We start from the raw sequence: 23,891 nt of genomic DNA on the forward strand, positions 1-23,891 counted from the left end.
GTTGAATTTCAACCCTGCACTGTGCATTCCTCCATCACATGTGCAGTACGTGATTTATTCTCATAAATCATGTTCCTACCCGCAAGTCCTGTCCGGAGTCGTCCGTTTGCATGCCGGGAGAACGAAACCCTCGCAGCACCATGCGACCCGGTCGTAACAAAGAGTTTTTCCTTGCCCTGATGTGGGATCTGAGCCGAGGATGTCGTTGTGGCTTGTGCAGCCCTTTGAGACACTCGTGATTTAGGGCTATATAAGTAAACATTGATTGATTGATAGATATTTAAGTTTAATAGAGGAGTAATTGTTTGTTACTGTATGACTGTAGGCTACTCCAGCAGACTTCCACTCAAGCTAGCTAGCTGTTCCTGTACTAATCTTGCAGCATGATTATTAGCTCAAACAACCTGATTTAATGCAAATTCAGAATTTCAACCCTTCACTGTGCATTCCTCCATCACATGTGCAGTGCATTCTTCCCAGTGTTTCCCACACATTTATTTATTTGTTGCGGCCCGCCACGAAAGAATTAAGGCCGCCACAAAAACTTTTTTTTTTAAATTAAAAAAAAATTTTTTTTTTTTTTTTTTGGTCCTGTCCAGCTTCTCAGGCAAATCATATAGTTCAGTGGTCCCCAACCACCGGGCCGTGGCCCGGTACCGGTCCGCGGACCAATTGGTACCGGGCCGCACAAGAAATTAAAAAAAAAAAAAAAAAAAAAAAAAAAAAATTAAAAAAAAAAAATTAAATTAACATAAAAACACAATATATACATTATATATCAATATAGATCAATACAGTCTGCAGGGATACAGTCCGTAAGCACACATGATTGTATTTCTTTATAAAAAAAATTAAAATTTTAAAATAAAAAATAAAAAAATAGCCCCCCCGGTCCGTGGGACAAATTTTGAAGCGTTGACCGGTCCGCAGCTACAAAAAGGTTGGAGACCACTGATATAGTTGATGTAGATGCCCATATCGGCTGTTCAGATTTACTTTACAAAAGAGAAGTGTAGTATCAAGATTTTTGGAGCTCTTTGTTCAGTGGATCAGATGTTTGATGAAGCTTTGTGTCTATCTACCACCACTACTGTTTTCTGTTTATTTGTTACTGACTGTGGCAGGACACCTCTGCCTCTGTTTCACTTTATGTTGCTGGTAAATAATATGGTTGTAGTAGTAGGCTAAAGTTAAATTATTTAGTGTGCACTAATTAAAGGGGCAGAGCTTTAAGAGGCATTTTAGCTTTTATATTTTTATAAGATATATTTTTTGTAAGAACCACAATTAATAAATATATTTCAGTGAATAACTTATTGTTCAAATCTGTATATAAATATGTACATAAAGTGTTGTAATTATATTGCAAAATGGATGGATGGATGGATGGACGTTTAAAACAAAACTGTTATTATTAATTAGTAAGTATACATTTTTTGAGCCTTTTTAGAGAAAATCATATTGTAGTAAATTATGCAAATTACTCTATGATGTCATGGTGACCACGCCCATAGCCACGCCCCCACCGCCACAGGTATCTTGGCAGTTTATGGGAAACACTTCTTCCATCACATGCCCAGACAATTCCCAGCATGCTACACACTAAATCAGAGCTATTGAGGCCACGCTACTAACCTACTCAGTGGCCTAGGTCTGAAATAATGATGCAGAATCTTAATGGGCCACATGTGGCCCGCGGGCCCTATTTTGCCCAGATCTGGTGTACAGGAACCATCGTGTAATATGAAATGAATTCAACCAGGGGCGTGAACTGACCCATTTAGACGTGCAATTTAGAAAACTTCTACTCCCGTCTATCTTTGTCAGTTTTATCGCCGCCAACGTGATTTGGGCCAGTCTCAGACTGATAAATCCAGTGCCTATCTGAAAGGCCCGCGTTCCATCCCGGAATTGTGTCCTTATCAGCGGCCCTTTGATGCCGCCTACTATCACACCGAGTTGTGCCACTCTACTTCCCTCCATTATTGGCCGTGTTTGTCATAATTAGCGCCATCAGTGCGTCATTAGCGACATCATTAATATCCCACAGCCCCTCCCCCCCCCGGCAGGATACCTTTCCCCAAAAGTCACGTCCTCAACTTTTATCTCCTGGCGAGGAGAGGAAGTAGACACAATAATTCAATCCGTGTCATCACTTCTGAGAAATGATTAGCAGGACCACTGCTGGCTCAATGACACAAATTATAAGAAGACTTGATAGTGCTGCTAACTTGCTAACCTCAATCAAAAGTTATCTTCCCCTTTCAAGCTTCTCTTTGGAATGAAATTCATCTTTTTCCTGTCCCCGGCTCTCGTCTTGCAGGCTTGGAAACAGCCAGGTCCTTCGCTCTTCACGGGGCCCACGTCGTCCTGGCCTGCAGGAACCTGACCCGGGCCAACAAGGCCGTCCGAGGCATCCAGGAGGAGTGGGTGAGTGGCTGTGGAACCCTTTTTTTGGTGGAAATGTGAGAGTAGATGACTGTCAATTATCTAACAACACCAGTGAAGTTGGCACCTTGTGTAAATGGTAGATAAAAAAGAGAATACGACAAATCCTTTTCAACTTATATTCAATTGAATAGACTGCAAAGACAAGATATGTCATGTTCACACTGAGAAACTTTATTTTTTGCAAATATTAGCTCATTTGGAATTTGATGCCTGCAACATGTTTCAAAAAAGCTGGCACAAGTGGCAAAAAAGAGTGAGAAAGTTGAGGAATGCTTATCAAAGACTTATTTGGAACATCCCACAGGTGAACGGGCTAATTGGGAACAGGTGGGTGCCATGATTGGGTATAAAAGCAGCTTCCATGAAATGCTCAGTCGTTCACAAACAAGGACGGGGCGAGGGTCACCACTTTGTCAACAAATGCCTGAGCAAATTGTTTAAGAGCAACATTTCTCAACCAGCTATTGCAAGGAATTTAGGGATTGCACCATCTACGCTCCGTAATATCATCAAAAGGTTGAGAGAATCTGGAGAAATCACTGCACGTAAGCCATGATATTAAGCACCTTTGATCCCTCAGGCGGTACTGCATCAAAAAGCGACATCAGTGTGTAAAGGATATCACCACATGGGCTCGGGAACACTTCAGAAAACCACTGTCAGTAACTACAGTTGGTCGCCACATCTGTAAGTGCAAGTTAAAACTCTACTATGCAAAGCCAAAGCCATTTATCAACAACACCCAGAAACGCTTCGCTGGGCCCTGAGCTCATCTAAAATGGACTGATGCAAAGTGGAAAAGTGTTCTGTGGTCTGACGAGTCCGCATTTCAGATTGTTTTTGGAAACTGTAAACCAGAGAGGAAAATAACTATCCGGACTGTTCTAGGGTCAAAGTGTAAAAGGCAGCATGTGATGGTATGGGGGTGTATTAGTACCCAAGGCATGGGTAACTTACACGTCTGTGAAGGCACCATTAATGCTGTAAGGTACATACAGGTTTTGGAGCAACATATGTTGCCGTCCAAGCAACGTTATCATGGACGCCCCTGCTTATTTCAGCAAGACAATGCCGAATCACGTGTTACAATAGCGTGGCTTTGTAGTAAAAGAGTGCGGGTACTAGACTGGTCTGCCTCTAGTCCAGACCTGTCTCCCATTGAAAATATTTTTTTCAAATCGGTGGAGAAATGTTGAAGTAGTAACATGTTGAATTTAAAAATGGTATTACGGAATTTCGGGAAAACCGGGAATTTTACCAGTTCAAAAAACAACTTTGTTTTTTGTCCTGATTAAGAGGAATGTTTTGACGGTGGAACGGTTGAAGTGGGTTGAAAAATGTGGAAGGAGTAGTCGCCAGGAAAAAGGGTGGAAATAGGGCTTTGGAAAACCAGGAATTCTGGAAAATTCTGGAATTTTTTTGAACTTGGAAAAATTATAGTTTGAATTTCATGGATGAGTGGAAGGTGTTGAAGGTGGAATGGTTTGAATCGGTTGAAAAATATGGAAATGGTGGAAGTTTGAAAAATGGCCAATTAATTTTGACTGGGAAAAATGTCCCGGAAAACCTGGAATTCTGGGAAATCTGGGAAATTTTGGAATTTGTCAAGGAAAAGCCTGCGATTCCCGAATAGGCTGAACAGTTTGAAGTTGGAACGATTTGAATCGGATGAACAATGTGGAAGGTAGAGCATGCCATAATAATAATAATAATAATAATATTAAGAAGAAGAAACTGAAGAGGAAGAATAAACTGAAGAGGAAGAGGAAGAAGAAACTGAAGAAGAAGAAGAAGCTGAAAGAAGAAGAAGAAACTTGAAGTAGAAGAAGAAGAAGAAGAAGAAACTGGAAGAAGAAGAAGAAGAAGAAGAAGAAGAAACTGGAAGAAGAAGAAGAAGAAACTGGAAGAAGAAGAAGAATTTGAAAGAAGAAGAAGAAACCTTGAAGAAGAAGAAGAAGAAGAAGATGAAGAAACTGGAGGAAGAAGAAGAATAAGAAACTGGAAGAAGAAGAAGAAGAAACTGGAGGAAGAAGAAGAAGAAGAAGAAGAAGAAGAAGAAGAAACTGGAGGAAGAAGAAGAAGAAGAAAAAACTGGAGGAAGAAGAAGAAACTGGAGGAAGAAGAAACTGGAAGAAGAAGAAGAAGAAGAAACTGGAGGAAGAAGAAACTGGAGGAAGAAAAAGAAGAAGAAGAAGAAACTGGAAGAAGAAGAAACTGAAAGAAGAAGAAGAAGAAACTGAAAAAAGAAGAAGAAGAAACTGAAAGAAGAAGAAGAAGAAGAAGAAGAAGAAGAAGAAACTGGAGGAAGAAGAAGAAACTGGAGGAAAAAGAAGAAACTGAAAGAAGAAGAAGAAGAAACTGAAAGAAAAAGAAGAAGAAACTGAAAGAAGAAGAAGAAGAAGAAACTGAAAGAAGAAGAAGAAGAAACTGAAAGAAGAAGAAGAATAACAAGAAACTGAATGTGCTAAGGCTTGCCGTCTCTCGCTGTCAGTTTTGCTTGTTTTTGTGCTGTTCGCGTCTTTTGTTGTACCTGTCAACTCACTGTTTGTGTATGACCGCCAAACGCTGTTGGATCTTTGTCCCTCTCACACGGATATGATCAACTTCGACGTTAGTTTTACGACGTCCCAGTCAGCTTCCTCACCTGGCCGGATTCCTGCCTTCCTTTTTCGCCCTCTGGCTCCTCTCCCCCGGCGAAAGCGTCATCGGCGCCGCGGTAAACGTGGCGGCCAGCTGGTGAAAGTTAGGGCACTCCTGGCCCGGCTTTCCGTGACTTCCCGAAGGAGGTATGGACCGGTACCTGGTTTCTTCCTGCACCCACGTTTGCTGGATCCCGCCGGGTCCTGGATTGTTCCTGTCGTCGGCCTGCAGGGGGAAGCTCGCCCGCCGCGCTCCTGCTGTCCCCGCCCCCGGAGGTGCGGAGTGAATTCCCGCCACCTGCGGGCTCTGTGTCGGGCCCCACCCAGATCAGCACCGGCCTTGGATGCGCCGGCCCCCGTTAAGTTCGGTCTTGTTAACGCAAGATCCTTGACAAACAAAACATTTATCCTGAAGGATTTATTCGTCTCCCGCGGACTGGACTTCCTCTGTGTGACGGAGACTTGGCTGAGAACTGGTGAGTTCGCTCCTCTAAATGAACTTTTATCACCGGAGTGCTCGTATTTTAATTCTCCGCGGTCGTCTGGCCGAAAAGGAGGAGGATTAGCAGTCGTTTTTAAAAATGACTTTAAATGCCGTCAGATCCGCCTGCAATCCTCCTTTTCAAGCTTCGAACTATGCATGTTTGAGCTGGGTCTTTCTGATGTCGTCCTGTGTGCTGTAGTTTATCGACCACCCAAGTACCACAAAGACTTCATAAATGACTTTTCTGAATTTCTGGCCGAAATTCTGCCCAAATATGATCGTGTTCTTATTGTTGGTGACTTTAATATTCACACCTGCTGCCCAGACGAACCTCTATCCAGGAGCTTCCTGAATGTCATTGACTCTTTTAATTTTATACAGTCTGTATCTGGTTCCACACATGAACGTGGGCATACACTAGATCTCGTATTGTCTCATGGTTTTAATGTTGACAATGTCGTTGTTGGTGATGCTGTGTTTTCTGATCACAGTCCTGTTATGTTTAATTTAAGTTTGGACCCTGATGTGAAACCACTTGCCGTGCGTCATGGGCGTGTTATTAGGTCTGACACCGCAGCCACCTTCTCCCCTTTATTCACTGTCTCCATGCAGAGTATATCACACTCTGCAGACACTGAACAATTGATGTGCTCTTTTCTTTCTACATGTTCTGAGGTTCTGGATAGTATAGCGCCCCTCAAAGCTATACGTCCAAAGCCAAAACAGGAGCCTTGGCTCAATGAAACCACACGCACAGCTCGGCGTGAGTGGCGAAGGGCGGAGCGCAAGTGGAAAGGGGATCACTTGGAGGTTTCTTATCAAATTTTAAAAGAAAACTGTCAGAACTATCAAAGTGTGGTTAAAGCTGAAAAAACAAAATATCTGTCAGACTTAATTTTAAATAGTATCAGCAAGCCACGTGTTCTTTTTAATACTATTAGTTATGTTCTTAATCCGAATCCAGCCACTTTACTGGAGATGACAAGTGAAACTTGTGAAAAATTTCTCTCCTTTTTTAACGATAAGGTTGCTTTTATTCGGGCAAATCTTTCTCGCTCTCCATTGAGTTTTAATGTGGCCACTCAGTGCTTGGCTGTGTTTAGTCACTTTGAGCCTGTGTCCATGCCTGAGCTTACAGGAATAGTCCACAAACTGAAACCCTCGTCCTGTCCCACAGACCCAGTACCCCCTCGCTTTTTTAAAGAAATCTGGGGCACTATTGACTTGTCTGTTAGGGACATCATCAACAGCAGCTTGATTTCTGGCTGGGTCCCCTCTTTTTGTAAAAGAGCTGTTGTCGAGCCTTTGATTAAAAAAACAGGTCTAGATCCGACATGTTTGTCAAATTATCGGCCCATTTCCAAATTACCTTTTGTGTCAAAAATTCTGGAGAAATGTGTTTTAGCGCAGCTGCAGCCTTTTTTAGATGAAAATAGCACTTTAGATCCATTTCAGTCTGGATACAAGGCTTTGCACAGTACTGAATCTGCACTTTTAAAGGTTTCTAATGACTTGCTTTTAATGTCTGATTCTGGTAGCTCTGCCATTTTAGTGCTTTTAGATCTTACAGCTGCCTTTGACACAGTCGACCACACAATTCTTTTAGACCGCCTGAGAGACTGTGTGGGTGTCAGGGGGACTGCATTAGAGTGGTTCAGATCCTACCTGTCAGAGAGGTCCTTCTCTGTCAGGCTGGGGGACGCCACCTCTTCTTCTGCTCCGCTTTACTGTGGTGTCCCCCAGGGATCCATTCTAGGCCCCATCCTGTTTTCCTTGTACATTCTCCCTCTTGGAGAGATTTTTAAGAAACATGGAGTGTCTTATCACTTTTATGCAGATGACTGCCAAATGTATATGCCAATTTCAAAAGGCCACGGCCCCCTGACACCCCTTCTCAACTGTCTATGTGATGTCAAGGCTTGGTTAGCCCAGAATTTTTTAATAATGAATGAGGGAAAAACGGAAATTTCAGTTTTTGGTCCGGCCCTCACTGACTTGGGACCATTGCAAAATCATGTGCGTCCCAAAGTCACCAGCCTTGGCGTCACTATAGACAGCGATTTTAAATTTGACAAACAAGTCAATGGCGTTTTAAAATCGTGTTTTTATCATCTTCGTCTTTTAGCAAAGGTAAAACCATTTTTATCTTTTAACCTTTTTGAACAAGTCGTGCATGCTTTTATTTCAAGTCGCCTAGACTACTGCAATGCACTTTATGCTGGCATTAGCCAAAAAACTCTCTCCCGGTTGCAGTTAGTCCAGAACGCGGCAGCACGACTTTTAACAGGGGCCAGGAAACGTGAGCATATAACCCCAATTCTTCGGAGTTTGCACTGGCTCCCTGTTCATTTTAGAATTGATTTTAAATCTTTGCTGTTTGTTTTTAAAGCTTTACATGGACTGGCACCTCAGTATATCTCGGACCTCATCCAAATTTACACTCCTGCGCGCGCTCTGAGGTCCGAGAGCCAGCTCCAGCTCGTGGTGCCCAGGACGAGACTTAAAACCAGGGGAGACAGGGCCTTCTCTGTGGTCGGCCCTAAACTCTGGAACACTCTGCCCCTCCATGTTCAAACTGCTCCCACAGTGGAGTGTTTTAAGTCTCGTCTAAAGACCCACTTTTATTCTTTGGCTTTTAACACTACGTGAGTTGTGTGGTCTTCTGTCCTCTGTTGTCCTATGTGGTTAGGGTTAGGGTTATAAATTTTGATGTCTATTTTACTGTTTTAATTGGTTTCACCCTTTAAAATCGTTTTTAATCATATTTATTTTTTATATTGTCTCTGTATTGGTTTTTTATTCATTTATTCTTTGTTTTTATTCAGTCATTGGTGTAGCATAATATTGTTTTTAATATTGTTTTTAATATAGTTTTTAATATTGTTTTTAATATTGTTTTTAACATGGCTGTGCAGCACTTTGGAAACATTCTTGTTGTGTAAATGTGCTATATAAATAAAGTGGATTGGATTGGATTGAATGAAGAAGAAGAAGAAACTGAATAAAGAAGAAGAAGAAGAAACTGAAAGAAGAAGAATAAGAAGAAGAAACTGGAAGAAGAAGAAGAAGAAGAAGAAACTGAAAGAAGAAGAAGAAGAAACTGAAAGAAGAAGAATAAGAAGAGAAACTGAAAGAAGAAGAAGAATAACAAGAAACTAAATGAAGAAGAAGAACAATAAACTGAATGAAGAAGAAGAAGAAGAAGAAGAAGAAACTGGAAGAAGAAGAAAAAACTGAAACAGTTTTGGAGCATTCACACAAATATCATTACAGTTTAATTCATGCATGTAACTTCCTGCTGTATCTCAAGTGCCATCTTGGCGTGTGTGCTGCTATACAAGACGTCACGGGAGTTGAACAGGGATCCGTGGGGGGGGCGGGGCCGAGAGAGAGCATGTGATAATTAGCCAAGATTGTTCCTTTTAATCTCGCCGCTCCTCGTCCGCTCATTTCCTGACTGCGGTAAAACAAACAAGTGGAAGGAGGCTGATGGAGCAGAGAGAATAATCCATTAGTGGCGGCTTGATTACATTACACACACCTGAGAGTACCTGTAGATCTGCACTCTTTAAACGTGATTACACACACCTGAGAGTACCTGTAGATCTGCACTCTTTAAACGTGATTACACACACCTGAGAGTACCTGTAGATCTACACTCTTTAAACTTGATTACACACACCTGAGAGTACCTGTAGATCTGCACTCTTTAAACTTGATTACACACACCTGAGAGTACCTGTAGATCTGCACTCTTTAAACGTGATTACACACACCTGAGAGTACCTGTAGATCTACACTCTTTAAACGTGATTACACACACCTGAGAGTACCTGTAGATCTGCACTCTTTAAACTTGATTACACACACCTGAGAGTACCTGTAGATCTGCACTCTTTAAACTTGATTACACACACCTGAGAGTACCTGTAGATCTACACTCTTTAAACTTGATTACACACACCTGAGAGTACCTGTAGATCTGCACTCTTTAAACTTGATTACACACACCTGAGAGTACCTGTAGATCTGCACTCTTTAAACGTGATTACACACACCTGAGAGTACCTGTAGATCTGCACTCTTTAAACTTGATTACACACACCTGAGAGTACCTGTAGATCTGCACTCTTTAAACGTGATTACACACACCTGAGAGTACCTGTAGATCTGCACTCTTTAAACTTGATTACACACACCTGAGAGTACCTGTAGATCTGCACTCTTTAAACTTGATTACACACACCTGAGAGTACCTGTAGACCTGCACTCTTTAAACTTGATTACACACACCTGAGAGTACCTGTAGATCTACACTCTTTAAACTTGATTACACACACCTGAGAGTACCTGTAGATCTGCACTCTTTAAACGTGATTACACACACCTGAGAGTACCTGTAGATCTGCACTCTTTAAACTTGATTACACACACCTTGAGTACCTGTAGATCTACACTCTTTAAACTTGATTACACACACCTGAGAGTACCTGTAGATCTGCACTCTTTAAACTTGATTACACACACCTGAGAGTACCTGTAGATCTGCACTCTTTAAACTTGATTACACACACCTGAGAGTACCTGTAGATCTACACTCTTTAAACTTGATTACACACACCTGAGAGTACCTGTAGATCTACACTCTTTAAACTTGATTACACACACCTGAGAGTACCTGTAGATCTGCACTCTTTAAACTTGATTACACACACCTGAGAGTACCTGTAGATCTGCACTCTTTAAACGTGATTACACACACCTGAGAGTACCTGTAGATCTACACTCTTTAAACTTGATTACACACACCTGAGAGTACCTGTAGATCTACACTCTTTAAACTTGATTACACACACCTGAGAGTACCTGTAGATCTGCACTCTTTAAACTTGATTACACACACCTGAGAGTACCTGTAGATCTACACTCTTTAAACTTGATTACACACACCTGAGAGTACCTGTAGATCTGCACTGGATGGTAGAGGGGGTGTCAGTGGAGGGTGTGTCAGTGGATGGTGGAGGGTGTGTCAGTGGATGGTGGATGGTGTGTCAGTGGATGGTGGAGGGTGTGTCAGTGGATGGTGGAGGGTGTGTCAATGGATGGTGAAGGGTGTGTCAGTGGATGGTGAAGGGTGTGTCAGTGGATGGTGAAGGGTGTGTCAGTGGATGGTGAAGGGTGTGTCAGTAGATGGTGGATGGTGTGTCAGTAGATGGTGGAGGGTGTGTCAGTGGATGGTGGAGGGTGTGTCAGTGGATGGTGGAGGGGGTGTCAGTGGATGGTGAAGGGTGTGTCAGTAGATGGTGGAGGGTGTGTCAGTGGATGGTGGAGGGTGTGTCAGTGGATGGTGGAGGGTGTGTCAGTGGATGGTGGAGGGTGTGTCAGTGGATGGTGGAGGGTGTGTCAGTGGATGGTGGAGGGTGTGTCAGTGGATGGTGGATGGTGTGTCAGTGGATGGTGGAGGGTGTGTCAATGGATGGTGAAGGGTGTGTCAGTGGATGGTGAAGGGTGTGTCAGTGGATGGTGAAGGGTGTGTCAGTAGATGGTGGATGGTGTGTCAGTAGATGGTGGAGGGTGTGTCAGTGGATGGTGGAGGGTGTGTCAGTGGATGGTGGAGGGGGTGTCAGTGGATGGTGAAGGGTGTGTCAGTAGATGGTGGAGGGTGTGTCAGTGGATGGTGGAGGGTGTGTCAGTGGATGGTGGAGGGTGTGTCAGTGGATGGTGGAGGGTGTGTCAGTGGATGGTGGAGGGTGTGTCAGTGGATGGTGGATGGTGTGTCAGTAGATGGTAGAGAGTGTGTCTGTGGATAGTGGAAGGTGTGTCAGTGGATGGTGAAGGGTGTGTCAGTGGATGGTGGAGGGTGTGTCAGTGGATGGTGGAGGGGGTGTCAGTGGATGGTGGAGGGTGTGTCAGTGGATGGTGGATGGTGGAGAGTGTGTCAGTGGATGGTGGAGGGTGTGTCAGTGGATGGTGGATGGTGGAGGGTGTGTCAGTGGATGGTGGAGGGTGTGTCAGTGGATGGTGAAGGGTGTGTCAGTGGATGGTGGATGGTGGAGGGTGTGTCAGTGGATGGTGGAGGGTGTGTCGGTGGAGGGTGTGTCAGTGGATGGTGAAGGGTGTGTCAGTGGATGGTGAAGGGTGTGTCAGTGGATGGTGGAGGGTGTGTCAGTGGATGGTGGAGGGTGTGTCAGTGGATGGTGAAGGGTGTGTCAGTGGATGGTGGAGGGTGTGTCAGTGGATGGTGAAGGGTGTGTCAGTACATCGCCAGCCAGGCATTAAAAAAATAGATCTAAAAATGATGGATCATCAATCTTCACCAAGACGTGACTTTGGTGACTTGATTGGCATTCACAGCACCCGAGGGTCTTGTGAGATGCCGCCGGCTGCTGCCAGATCATTGTTAAGAAAAAACGACCGACAGGAAGGCGAGAAACACTTTTTACTTCAACAGACTCTCACGCCGTACCTGCCGTCAAATCTGCACAGTTCCTATCAGGTCATACACCAAGGTCACGGGCGTTCAATGTTACGTGCAGTGATTTCTCCAGATCCTCTGAACTTTTTGATGGCATTACGGAGCGTAGATGGTGAAATCCCTAAATTCCTTGCAATAGCTGGTTGAGAAATGTTGCTCTTAAACAATTTGCTCAGGCATTTGTCGACAAAGTGGTGACCCTCGCCCGTCCTTGTTTGTGAACGACTGAGCATTTCATGGAAGCTGCTTTTATACCCAATCATGGCACCCACCTGTTCCCAATTAGCCTGCTCACCTGTGGGATGTTCCAAATAAGTGTTGGATGAGCATTCCTCTACTTTTTCACTCTTTTTTGCCACTTGTGCCCTTTTTTTTGAAACATGTTGTAGGCATTAAATTCCAAATGAGCTAATATTTGCAAAAAATAACACATTTCTCAGTGTGAACATGAAATATCTTGTCTTTGCCGTCTATTCAATTGAATTTAAGTTGAAAAGGATTTGTTGTATTCTCTTTTTTATTTACCATTTACACAACGTGACGACTTCACTGCTTTGGGAGTTTGTAAATGACTAAGTCTGGAACTATAGAAAGTATTTCAATGGTTGGAATCTGCACTTTTGGGTGTTATAGGAGTTATTAGGGTCATTTAGGTCACAGCAGCTCAGACCAGGAACAAAGCAGAGTGGGCGGGGCTTGTTTTCAGCCCCAAACACATGTGTCAGGAATGATGTGGAAGCACATTTTTTATAACAAATATCTGCATAAAAAATGATAATTTATCATATTGTAGGTGTTTATTGCACTTTGCATTCATACTTTGCTATTTATTAAATTTTATTTTTGTTGTGTTTTGCTTGGTCTGAGAAGTAAAATATGTTCATATGTTGTTAATATTCACTGTTTTATTGTTCATAGTTAATATTGTAAATCTTTTCATGTACATTTTGAGTGTCCCATTCAGTAAAAAACGGTAAAATTCCATTCCCGTTTTTTTTTAGGTGGTCTGTCATAACTTTTTTTAGAACTCTATACAGTGTTTCCCATAAACTGCCAAGATACCTGTGTTGGTGGGGGTGTGGCTATGGGCGTGGTCACCATGACATCATCGAGTAATTTGCATAATTTATTACAATGATATGATTTTCTCTAAAAAGGCTAAAAAAATGTATACTTACTAATTAATAATAACAGTTTTGTTTTAAACGTCCATCCATCCATTTTACAATATAATTACAACACTTTATGTACATATTTATATACAGATTTGAACAATAAGTTATTCACTGAAATATATTTATTAATTGTGGTTCTTACAAAAAATATATCTTATAAAATATAAAAGCTAAAATGTCTCTTAAAGCTCTGCCCCTTTAATTAGTGCATACTAAATAATTTAACTTTAGCCTACTACTACAACCATATTATTTACCAGCAACATAAAGTGAAACAGAGGCAGAGGTGTCCTGCCACAGTCAGTAACAAATAAACAGAAAACAGTAGTGGTCAAATACAAATAAGGCAACAAGAGAAGTATCCTACACTTCTCTTTTGTAAAGTAAATGTGAACAGCCTATATGGGCATCTACATCAACTATATGATTTACCTGAGAAGCTGGACAGGACCAAAAAAAAAAAAAAAAAAAAAAAAAAATTGTTTTTAATTTTTTAAAATTTGTGGCGGACGTAATTCTTTCGTGGCGGGCCGCCACAAATAAATGAATGTGTGGGAAACACTGCTATAGGACATTGTGACTTTTGGTATTAGTGTTCCTGGAAAAAAGGGACCCAAACACACTTACTGTACAGCAGATTTTTACAGTCTATGTATCATTTATACACACATACACATTGGTAGGGATGGTGTTTGATAAGAAATTATCGAGTTCGAGCCCATTATCGAATCCTCTTATCGAACCGATTCCTTATCGATTCTCTTATCGAATCCAGATAGGTTGTTGTATTTGGAAAAAAACACACAATATTTGGTTTAACAAAAGCTCACTTTTATTTTATAAGAAAAAAATAAAATAAAATAAATAAATATTGACTGTTGTTACCCCCCTAAAAAAATTAAACAAAATACATAAATATTGACTGTTGTTACCCAAAGTATATTAAGTGGGATTTTTCAGAAAAACATATATATATACAGTAACACAAAAACAACCTGTCTCTGTGATCACTATAGGTGTATAAATAATAATATAGTGTTAAATAAAATCAGTCCCTTGAGCAAAAAACTGAAAATAATACAGCTCTCCGAAAAGTGCACTTCTACTGCTATTGGAACATATTAACTACACACACTATGACACTAAGAACGCCACAGTCATCAATCAACAATTCTGCAGTCCTGGTAGACATAAGAGGTAACCTTATTTTAGCCTAAAGGCTACAAGTGAGCAGATATGGAAATTAACCAGCAACAGTTAACGTTAGTTACTCACTGGCACTATCACTGGAGCTGGGGCTGCAGGTTGAAGCAGAGGAAGAGGGGCGTGCTTCATCATCTCCGTCGCTGCTTCTCCACGTGTCGAAGACACGACACGGTTCTCGAACGTTCAGGTTATGTGCGGCCTGAACATGTTACAACATGTTTGTTGTACTGCTCCCCTTACATTAGAGCGAAGCCTGGCAATAATTGCATATTGCCGTTTCCTCGTCATATTTTTTTGTAAAATGAAGCCATGCCTTGAGGCGTTTTTTTCCGGTCCATTATTTTTGCTGCTTTCTGTATCTGCCGCCTAATGACTGAGCTACGTCATTTCCTGTGATGTCCCACAGGGCATTTCCTGTGGGACGGGATTCGTTCCCAGGGATTCGAATAAAGAACCAACTCTTTTTCTTTACTATAGTGGCCTGGATAACGGGAACGGGTTCTTTCAATTGAATGCACTACAAAGACAAGATATTTGATGTTCAAACTCATAAACTTTATTTTTTTTTTTGCAAATAATAATTACCTTGGCTGCAACACGTGCCAAAGTAGTTGGGAAAGAGTATGTTCACCACTGTGTTACATGGCCTTTCCTTTTAACAACACTCAGTAAACGTTTGGGAAGTGAGGAGACACATTTTTGAAGCTATTTAGGTGGAATTCTTTCCCATTCTTGCTTGATGTACAGCTTAAGTTGTTCAACAGTCCGGGGGTCTCCCTTCTGCTATTTTAGGCTTCATAATGCGCCACACATTTTCAATGGGAGACAGGTCTGGACTACAGGCAGGCCAGTCTAGTACCCGCACTCTTTTACTATGAAGCCACACTGTTGTAACACGTGGCTTGGCATTGTCTTGCTGGAATAAGCAGGGGCGTCCATGGTAACGTTGCTTGGATGGCAACATATTTTTGCTCCAAAACCTGTACGTACCTTTCAGCATTAATGGTGACTTCACAGATGTGTAAGTTACCCATGTCTTGGGCACTAATACACCCCCATACCATCACACATGCTGCCTTTTACACTTTGCGCCTATAACAGGCGTCTTTGGTCCGGAGGACACGACATCCACAGTTTCCAAAAACAATTTGAAATGTGGACTCGTCAGACCACAGAACACTTTCTCCTCTTTGCATCAGTCCATCTCAGATGAGCTCAGGCCCAGCGAAGCCGACGGCGTTTCTGGGTGTTGTTGATAAACGGTTTCGCCTTGCATAGGAGAGTTTTAACTTGCACTTACAGATGTAGCGACCAACTGTAGTTACTGACAGTGGGTTTCTGAAGTGTTCCTGAGCATATGTGGTGATATCCTTTACACACTGATGTCGCTTGTTGATGCAGTACAGCCTGAGGGGTGGAAGGTCACGGGCTTAGCCGCTTACGTGCAGTGATTTCTCCAGATTCTCCGAACCCTTTGATGATATTACGGAGCGTAGATGGTGAAATCCCTAAATTCCTTGCAATAGCTGCTTGAGAAAGGTTTTTCTTACACTTTGTCAACAATTTGCTCACGCATTTGTTGACAAAGTGGTGACCCTCGCCCCATCCTTGTTTGTGAATGACTGAGCATTTCATGGAATCTACTTTTATACCCAATCATGGCACCCACCTGTTCCCAATTAGCCTGCTCACCTGTGGGATGTTCCAAATAAGTGTTTGATGAGCATTCCTCAACTTTATCAGTATCTATTGCCACCTTTCCCAACTTCTTTGTCACGTGTTGCTGGCATCAAATTCTAAAGTTAATGATTAGTTACAAAAAAAAAAAAAAGTTGATCAGTTTGAACATCAAATATGTTGTCTTTGTAGCATATTCAACTGAATATGGGTTGAAAATGATTTGCAAATCATTGTATTCCGTTTATATTTACATCTAACACAATTTCCCAACTCATATGGAAACGGGGTTTGTACATTGAATATAAGTTGAAAAGGATTTGTTGTATTCTCTTTTTATTCACCATTTACACAAGGTGACGACTTCACTGCTTTTGGCTATTGTACAGTTTTATGGATCCCATCATCATTTTGGCTGCAAGTGTGTGACGGGGAAAGTCTTCTACAGTTTTTTTTAGCCCGGCTCCAACTTGTACGACCTCAGGGTCATTCAATTTTGCAGGTTGGACTCTTTACACTCTTTAGGCAGACGATTATCGCCCCTCGCAGTATTTCCTTCCCAGGCTAATGAATAAAAGTCACAATATCAGAAGACATCTCTGCTGACATTATTAATAGATTCAGGAGAAGAATGGAGAGGAGGATTAATCTTTAAGATGATGGATGGACTTCCTATGCTCGCACGCTAAGGTCATTTTGATAAGAGGGTATATTTTGGGGTGCGGCGTACAAAAGGTCATCATATCTACTTCCAGGTCTCTCTCGCAGTTCCGCTCCGACTGGCAGGGGTGGAAGTGCTGTCGGGGACCTCTGACCTAACGACCTGCTTAAACCATCACTCCAAACTCCCGCTTTGCCTCCCGACGGCGTGGTGCCGCGGTAATGCCGCCATTGAGCGCCGAGAGTGATGGCCGGTGCAGCGAGCAGGGCGCCGCGGTTCAGTGTAGCGCCGTGTACGGACAGTGGGAATAATGGAGGGGGTCACGGCGGCATAATGGCCAGGTCAGAACAGCCAGTGGCTGCTGGGAAGAGCATTGGGCAGACTACTTCTCCTTAGACCTTAGACCACTTCTCCTTAGACCTTAGACCACTTCTCCTTAGACCACTTCTCCTTAGACCTTAGACCACTTCTTCTTAGACCACTTCTCCTTAGACCTTAGATCACTTCTCCTTAGACCTTAGACCACTTCTCCTTAGACCACTTCTCCTTAGACCTTAGATCACTTCTCCTTAGACCTTAGAACACTTCTCCTTAGACCACTTCACCTTAGACCTCTTCTCCTTCCCAGGCAGAAACACACACTCAACACTAGATGAGGTAATTCCTGAAGGATTTGCGTGTGAATGCTCCAATGCTGAAGTTGAAACTGAAATCCTGGAATTTCTTTTTAGAATTGTTCAAGTACAGCACATAAGTCCCAAACAGGCTGAAATTTTTGAAGTTGGAACAGTTTGAATCAGATGAATAATATGGGAGTTGTGGAACTTTGAAGAAATGTCCCATTAGTTTCAATGGGAATTTCCCCAAAATTTGGGAATTTCAGGCAATTTTGAAAAATGGTAAAACATGTTCTAAATGAGTTGAAATGGTTGGTGTTGGAATTTTTGAAATCGGTCAAAAAATGTTGACGTAGTAACATGTTGAATTGAGAAATGGTATTACAGAATTTCGGGAAAACTGGGAATTTTTCCGGTTCAAGAAACAACTTAGTTTTTTGTCCTGATTAAGAGGAACGTTTTGACGGTGAAACGGTTGAAATGCATTGAAAAATGTGGAAGGAGTAGTCGCCAGAAAAAAGGGTGGAAATAGGGCTTTGGAAAACCAGGAATTCTGGAAAATCCTGGAATTTTTTTGAACTTGAAAAAAATTATAGTTTGAATTTCCAGGATGAGTGGAATGTGTTGAAGGTAGAATGGTTTGAATCGGTTGAAAAATGTGGAAATGGTGGAAGTTTGAAAAATGGCCAATTCATTTTGAATGGGAAAAATGTCCCGGAAAACCTGGAATTCTGGGAAATCTGGGAATTTTTGTAATTTCTCAAGGGAAAGCCCACGATTCCCGAATAGGCTGAACAGTTTGAAGTTGGAACGCTTTGAATCGGGTGAAAAATGTGGAAGGTAGAGCACGCCATAATAATAACAATAATAATAATAATAATAACATTTTTTTTTAACTTGGAAAAAAGGTAGGTTAAATTTCCAGGATGGTGGAATGTGTTGAAGGTGGAATGGTTTGAATAAGTTGGAAAAAATGTGGAAGTGGTGGAAGTTTGAAAAAGGGCCAATTCATTTTGAACAGGGATAAATGTCCTGGAAAGCAGGTAAATATGGGAATTTTTGTAATTTGTCAAGGGAAAGCCCGCGATTCCGGATATAGGCTAAACAGTTTGAAGTTGCAACGCTTTGAATCGGGTGAAAAATGTGGAAGGTAGAGCACGCCAACATCTGCAGAAGAAGATGAAGTTGGAACAGTTTGAATCAGATGAAAAATGTGAAAGTTGTGCAACTTTGAAGAATGTCCCATTCGTTTCAATGGGAATTTCCCCAAAATTTGGGAATTTCAGGCAATTTTGAAAAATGTTAAAACATGTTCTAAATGAGTTGAAATGGTTGGTGTTGGAATTTTTGAAATCGGTCAAAAAATGTTGACGTAGTAACATGTTGAATTGAGAAATGGTATTACAGAATTTCGGGAAAACTGGGAATTTTTCCGGTTCAAGAAACAACTTAGTTTTTTGTCCTGATTAAGAGGAACGTTTTGACGGTGAAACGGTTGAAATGCATTGAAAAATGTGGAAGGAGTAGTCCCTAGAAAAAAGGGTGGAAATAGGGCTTTGGAAAACCAGGGATTCTGGAAAATCCTGGAATTTTTTTTAACTTGAAAAAAATTATAGTTTGAATTTCCAGGATGAGTGGAATGTGTTGAAGGTGGAATGGTTTGACTCGGTTGAAAAATGTGGAAATGGTGGAAGTTTGAAAAATGGCCAATTTATTTAGAATGGGAAAAATGTCCCGGAAAACCTGGAATTCTGGGAAATCTGGGAATTTTTGTAATTTGTCAAGGGAAAGCCCGCGATTCCCGAATAGGCTAAACAGTTTGAAGTTGGAACGCTTTGAATCGGGTGAAAAATGTGGAAGGTAAGCACGCCAACATCTGCAGAAGAAGATGAAGTTGGAACAGTTTGAATCAGATGAAAAATGTGAAAGTTGTGCAACTTTGAAGAAATGTCCCATTCATTTCAATGGGAATTCCTTAGACCTTAGACGACTTCTCCTTAGACCACTTGTCCTTAGACCGTAGACCACTTCTCCTTAGAACTTAGACCACTTCTCCTTAGACCACTTCTCTTTAGACCACTTTTCCTTAGACCTTAGACCACTTCTCCTTAGACCACTTCTCCTTAGACCGTAGACCACTTCTCCTTAGAACTTAGACCACTTCTCCTTAGACCACTTCTCTTTAGACCACTTTTCCTTAGACCTTAGACCACTTCTCCTTAGACCACTTCTCCTTAGACCACTTCTCCTTAGACCACTTTTCCTTAGACCACTTCTCCTTAGACCACTTCTCCTTAGACCTTAGACCACTTCTCCTTAGACCACTTCTCCTTAGACCACTTTTCCTTAGACCGTAGACCACTTCTCCTTAGAACTTAGACCACTTCTCCTTAGACCACTTCTCCTTAGAACTTAGACCACTTCTCCTTAGACCACTTCTCCTTAGAACTTAGACCACTTCTCCTTAGACCACTTTTCCTTAGACCACTTTTCCTTAGACCACTTTTCCTTAGACCACTTCTCCTTGGACCACTTCTCCTTAGACCTTAGACGACTTCTCCTTAGACCACTTCTCCTTAGACCACTTTTCCTTAGACCGTAGACCACTTCTCCTTAGAACTTAGACCACTTCTCCTTAGACCTTAGACGATTTCTCCTTAGACCACTTCTCCTTATACCACTTCTCCTTAGACCTTAGACCACTTCTCCTTAGACCACTTCTCCTTAGACCTTAGACCAGTGGTCCCCAACCACCGGGCCGCGGCCCGGTACCGGTTGGGGACCACTGCCTTAGACCACTTCTCCTTAGACCTTAGACCACTTCTCCTTAGACCTTAGACCACTTCTCCTCAGACTTTAGACCAAGTCTCCTTCCCAGGCAGAAACACACACTCAACACCAGATGAGGCCAATCCTGAAGGAATCACGTGTGAATGCTCCGATGCTGAAGTTGAAACTGAAATCCTGGAATTTTTCTTTTTAGAATTGTTGAAGTAGAACACACAATCCCCAAACAGGCTGAATATTTTGAACCAGATGGAAAATGTGGGAGTTGTGCAACTTTGAAGAATGTCACATTCTTTTCAATGGGAATTTCCCCCCAAAATTTGGGAATTTCACGCAAAGCGGGACATTTTTTGATTAATGGTAAAACATGTTCTAAATGAGTTGAAATGGATGGCGTTCTCTGCTCCATACCTGTACCTCACCTGCTCCTCACCTGCTCCTCACCTGCTCCTCACCTGTACCTGCTCCATACCTTCTCCTCAGCTGTTCCTCAGCTGTTCCTCAGCTGCTCCATACCTTCTCCTCAGCTGCTCCTCAGCTGCTCCTCACCTGCTCCATACCTGTACCTGCTCCTCACCTGCTCCATACCTGCTCCATACCTGCTCCTCAGCTGCTCCATACCTTCTCCTCAGCTGCTCCTCAGCTGCTCCTCAGCTGCTCCATACCTTCTCCTCAGCTGCTCCTCAGCTGCTCCATACCTTCTCCTCAGCTGCTCCTCAGCTGCTCCATACCTTCTCCTCAGCTGCTCCTCACCTGCTCCATACCTGCTCCTCAGCTGCTCCATACCTTCTCCTCAGCTGCTCCTCAGCTGTTCCTCAGCTGCTCCTCAGCCATTGCATGTTGCCTTTAAGTGTCAAGATGCTCTTTTCCTGATTGCCTTTCAAATTCTGCTTATGTTTGCCTCTGGTCTCCCTGAGAGACCTCCTAGACTCCCTGGGGTGCATGCAAGGCCCTCTGCCCCCTCAGTTGCATGCCAAACACACACTTATTTGCCACTTTGGTATTCATTCCAAAATGCTTAGCCCTCCCTCCTCACACTCTCCTACAACACATGCTAATGAGCTGCTTTGTAACGGCCTTAATTAGGGAGTCAGCCGCTGATTGCCGGGCTTGTGTGTGTGTGTGTGTGTGTGTGTGTGTGTGTGTGTGTGTGTGATAGCGTATTAATACGGCCGTGGCCAGTCTGCTCTGGAACCAATTAGGCCAAAGCCGGGCGTCCACTGAGGCTGCTGGGAGGAAGGTGTGGTGCTGGTAATGTCAAGCAGCAACATTTACACAGCAGCATGACGAGCGCTTTCAAAGGCGGCGGACGCCCTTTTTTTTTTTTTTTTTTTTTTGGAAGCCTGAAAGAGAAAAAGTGTGGCGTGGTGCAAAAAAAGAAAGATTTTCACTAATCCATCCATCCATTTACTACCGCTTGTCCCTTTCGCGGTCATGGGTGGCTGCTGGAGCCTATCTTAGCTGCATTCGGGCGGATGGCGGGGTGCACCCTGGACAAGTCGCCACCTCATCGCAGGGCCAACACAGATAGACAACACTCACATTCACACACTTGGGACCATTTAGTGTTGCCAATAGGGATGTCCGATAATATCGGCCTGCCGATATTATCGGCCGATAAATGCGTTAAAATGTAATATCGGAAATTATCGGTATCGTTTTTTTTTTATTATCGGTATCGTTTTTTTTTTTTTTTTTTTTTTTTAAATTAAATCAACATAAAAAACACAAGATACACTTACAATTAATGCACCAACCCAAAAAACCTCCCTCCCCCATTTACACTCATTCACACAAAAGGGTTGTTTCTTTCTGTTATTAATATTCTGGTTCCTACATTATATATCAATATATATCAATACAGTCTGCAAGGGATACAGTCCGTAAGCACACATGATTGTGCGTGCTGCTGCTCCACTAATAGTACTAACCTTTGACAGTTAATTTTACAAATTTTCATTAATTACTATTTTCTATGTAACTGTTTTTATATTGTTTTACTTTCTTTTTTATTCAAGAAAATGTTTTTAATTTATTTATCTTATTTTATTTTATAATTTAAAAAAAAAAAGTACCTTATCTTCACCATACCTGGTTGTCCAAATTAGGCATAATAATGTGTTAATTCCACGACTGTATATATCGGTTGATATCGGTATCGGTTGGTATCGGTATCGGTAATTAAAGAGTTGGACAATATCGGAATATCGGGTATCGGCAAAAATCCATTATCGGACATCCCTAGTTGCCAATCAACCTATCTCCAGGTGCATGTCTTTGGAGGTGGGAGGGGCCTATCCCTAGGTGCATGTCTTTGGAGGTGGGAGGGGCCTATCCCCAGGGGCATGTATCTGGAGGTGGGAGGGGCCTATCCCCAGGTGCATGTATCTGGAGGTGGGAGGGGCCTATCCCCAGGTGCATGTATCTGGAGGTGGAAGGAGCCTATCCCTAGGTGCATGTCTTTGGAGGGGGGAGGGGCCTATCCCCAGGTGCATTTATTTATTTTTTTGCATTTTTCCCATTCAAAATGAACTGGCCATTTTTCAAACTTCCACCATTCCCACATTTTTCCAACCCATTCAAACCATACCACCTTCAACACATTCCACTCATCCTGGAAATTCAAACTATCTTTTTTCCAAGTTCAAAAAAATTCCAGGACTTTCCAGGATTCCTGGTTTTCCAAAGCCCTATTTGCACCCTTTTTTAATGTCGGCTACTCCTCCCACATTTTTCAACCCACTTCAACCGTTCCACCGTCAAAACATTCCTCTTAATCAGGACAAAAAATCAAGTTGTTTTTTGACTTGGAAAAATTCCCGGTTTTCATGAAATTCCAGGAATTCCGTAATACCATTTCTCAATTAAACATGTTACTACTTCAACATTTCTCCACCGATTTGGAAAAAAATCCAACCCCAACCATTTCAACTCATTCAGAGCATTCTTGCCTCTAATGATTTTCCAAAAAATCCCGCTTTTCCCCAAATTTCCAGGAAGTTCCCATTGAAATAAATGGGACATTTTTCCAAGTTGCACAATTCCCACATTTTTCATGCTATTCAAACCATTCCAACATCAACACATTCCACTCATCCTGGACATTCAAACTATCTTTTTTCCTAGTTCAAAAAAATTCCAGGACTTTCCAGGATTCCTGGTTTTCCAAAGCCCTATTTCCACCCTTTTTTATGGCGGCTACTCCTCCCACATTTTTCAACCACTTCAACCGTTCCACCGTCACAACATTCCTCTTAATCAGGACAAAAAACTAAGTTGTTTTTTGAATTGGAAAAATTCCCGGTTTTCCTGAAATTCCAGGAATTCCGTAATACCAGTTCTCAATTAAAAATGTTACTAAAGTTAAAGTTAAAGTACCAATGATTGTCACACACACACTAGGTGTGGTGAAATTTGTCCTCTGCATTTGACCCATCCCCTTGCTCACCCCTGGGAGGTGAGGGGAGCAGTGGGCAGCAGCGGTGCCGCGCCCGGGAATCATTTTTGGTGATTTAACCCCCAACTACTTCAACATTTCTCCACCGATTTGAAAAAAATCCAACCCCAACCATTTTAACTCATTCAGAGCATTCTTGCTTCTAATGATTTTCCCAAAAAAATCCCGCTTTTCCCCAAATTTCCAGGAAGTTTCCATTGAAATGAATGGGACATTTTTCCAATTTGCACAATTCCCACATTTTTCATGCTATTCAAACCAT

General features: G+C 42.2%; 1 protein-coding gene across 3 annotated transcripts in view; it reads left to right on the forward strand.

The window, feature by feature from the left end:
• The window catches only part of wwox (WW domain containing oxidoreductase), a 1,010,123-nt gene that overhangs the window by 50,714 nt on the left and 935,518 nt on the right, over positions 1-23,891 (forward strand). For all 3 annotated transcript variants that reach the window (XM_062041005.1, XM_062041004.1, XM_062041006.1), the window contains exon 5: positions 2,324-2,430. In XM_062041005.1, coding sequence (XP_061896989.1) covers positions 2,324-2,430 — 107 coding nt within the window. The remainder of the gene's footprint in view (positions 1-2,323; positions 2,431-23,891) is intronic.

This window comes from Entelurus aequoreus, linkage group LG03 (assembly GCF_033978785.1).
Source record: "Entelurus aequoreus isolate RoL-2023_Sb linkage group LG03, RoL_Eaeq_v1.1, whole genome shotgun sequence".
Classification (NCBI taxonomy): domain Eukaryota; kingdom Metazoa; phylum Chordata; class Actinopteri; order Syngnathiformes; family Syngnathidae; genus Entelurus; species Entelurus aequoreus.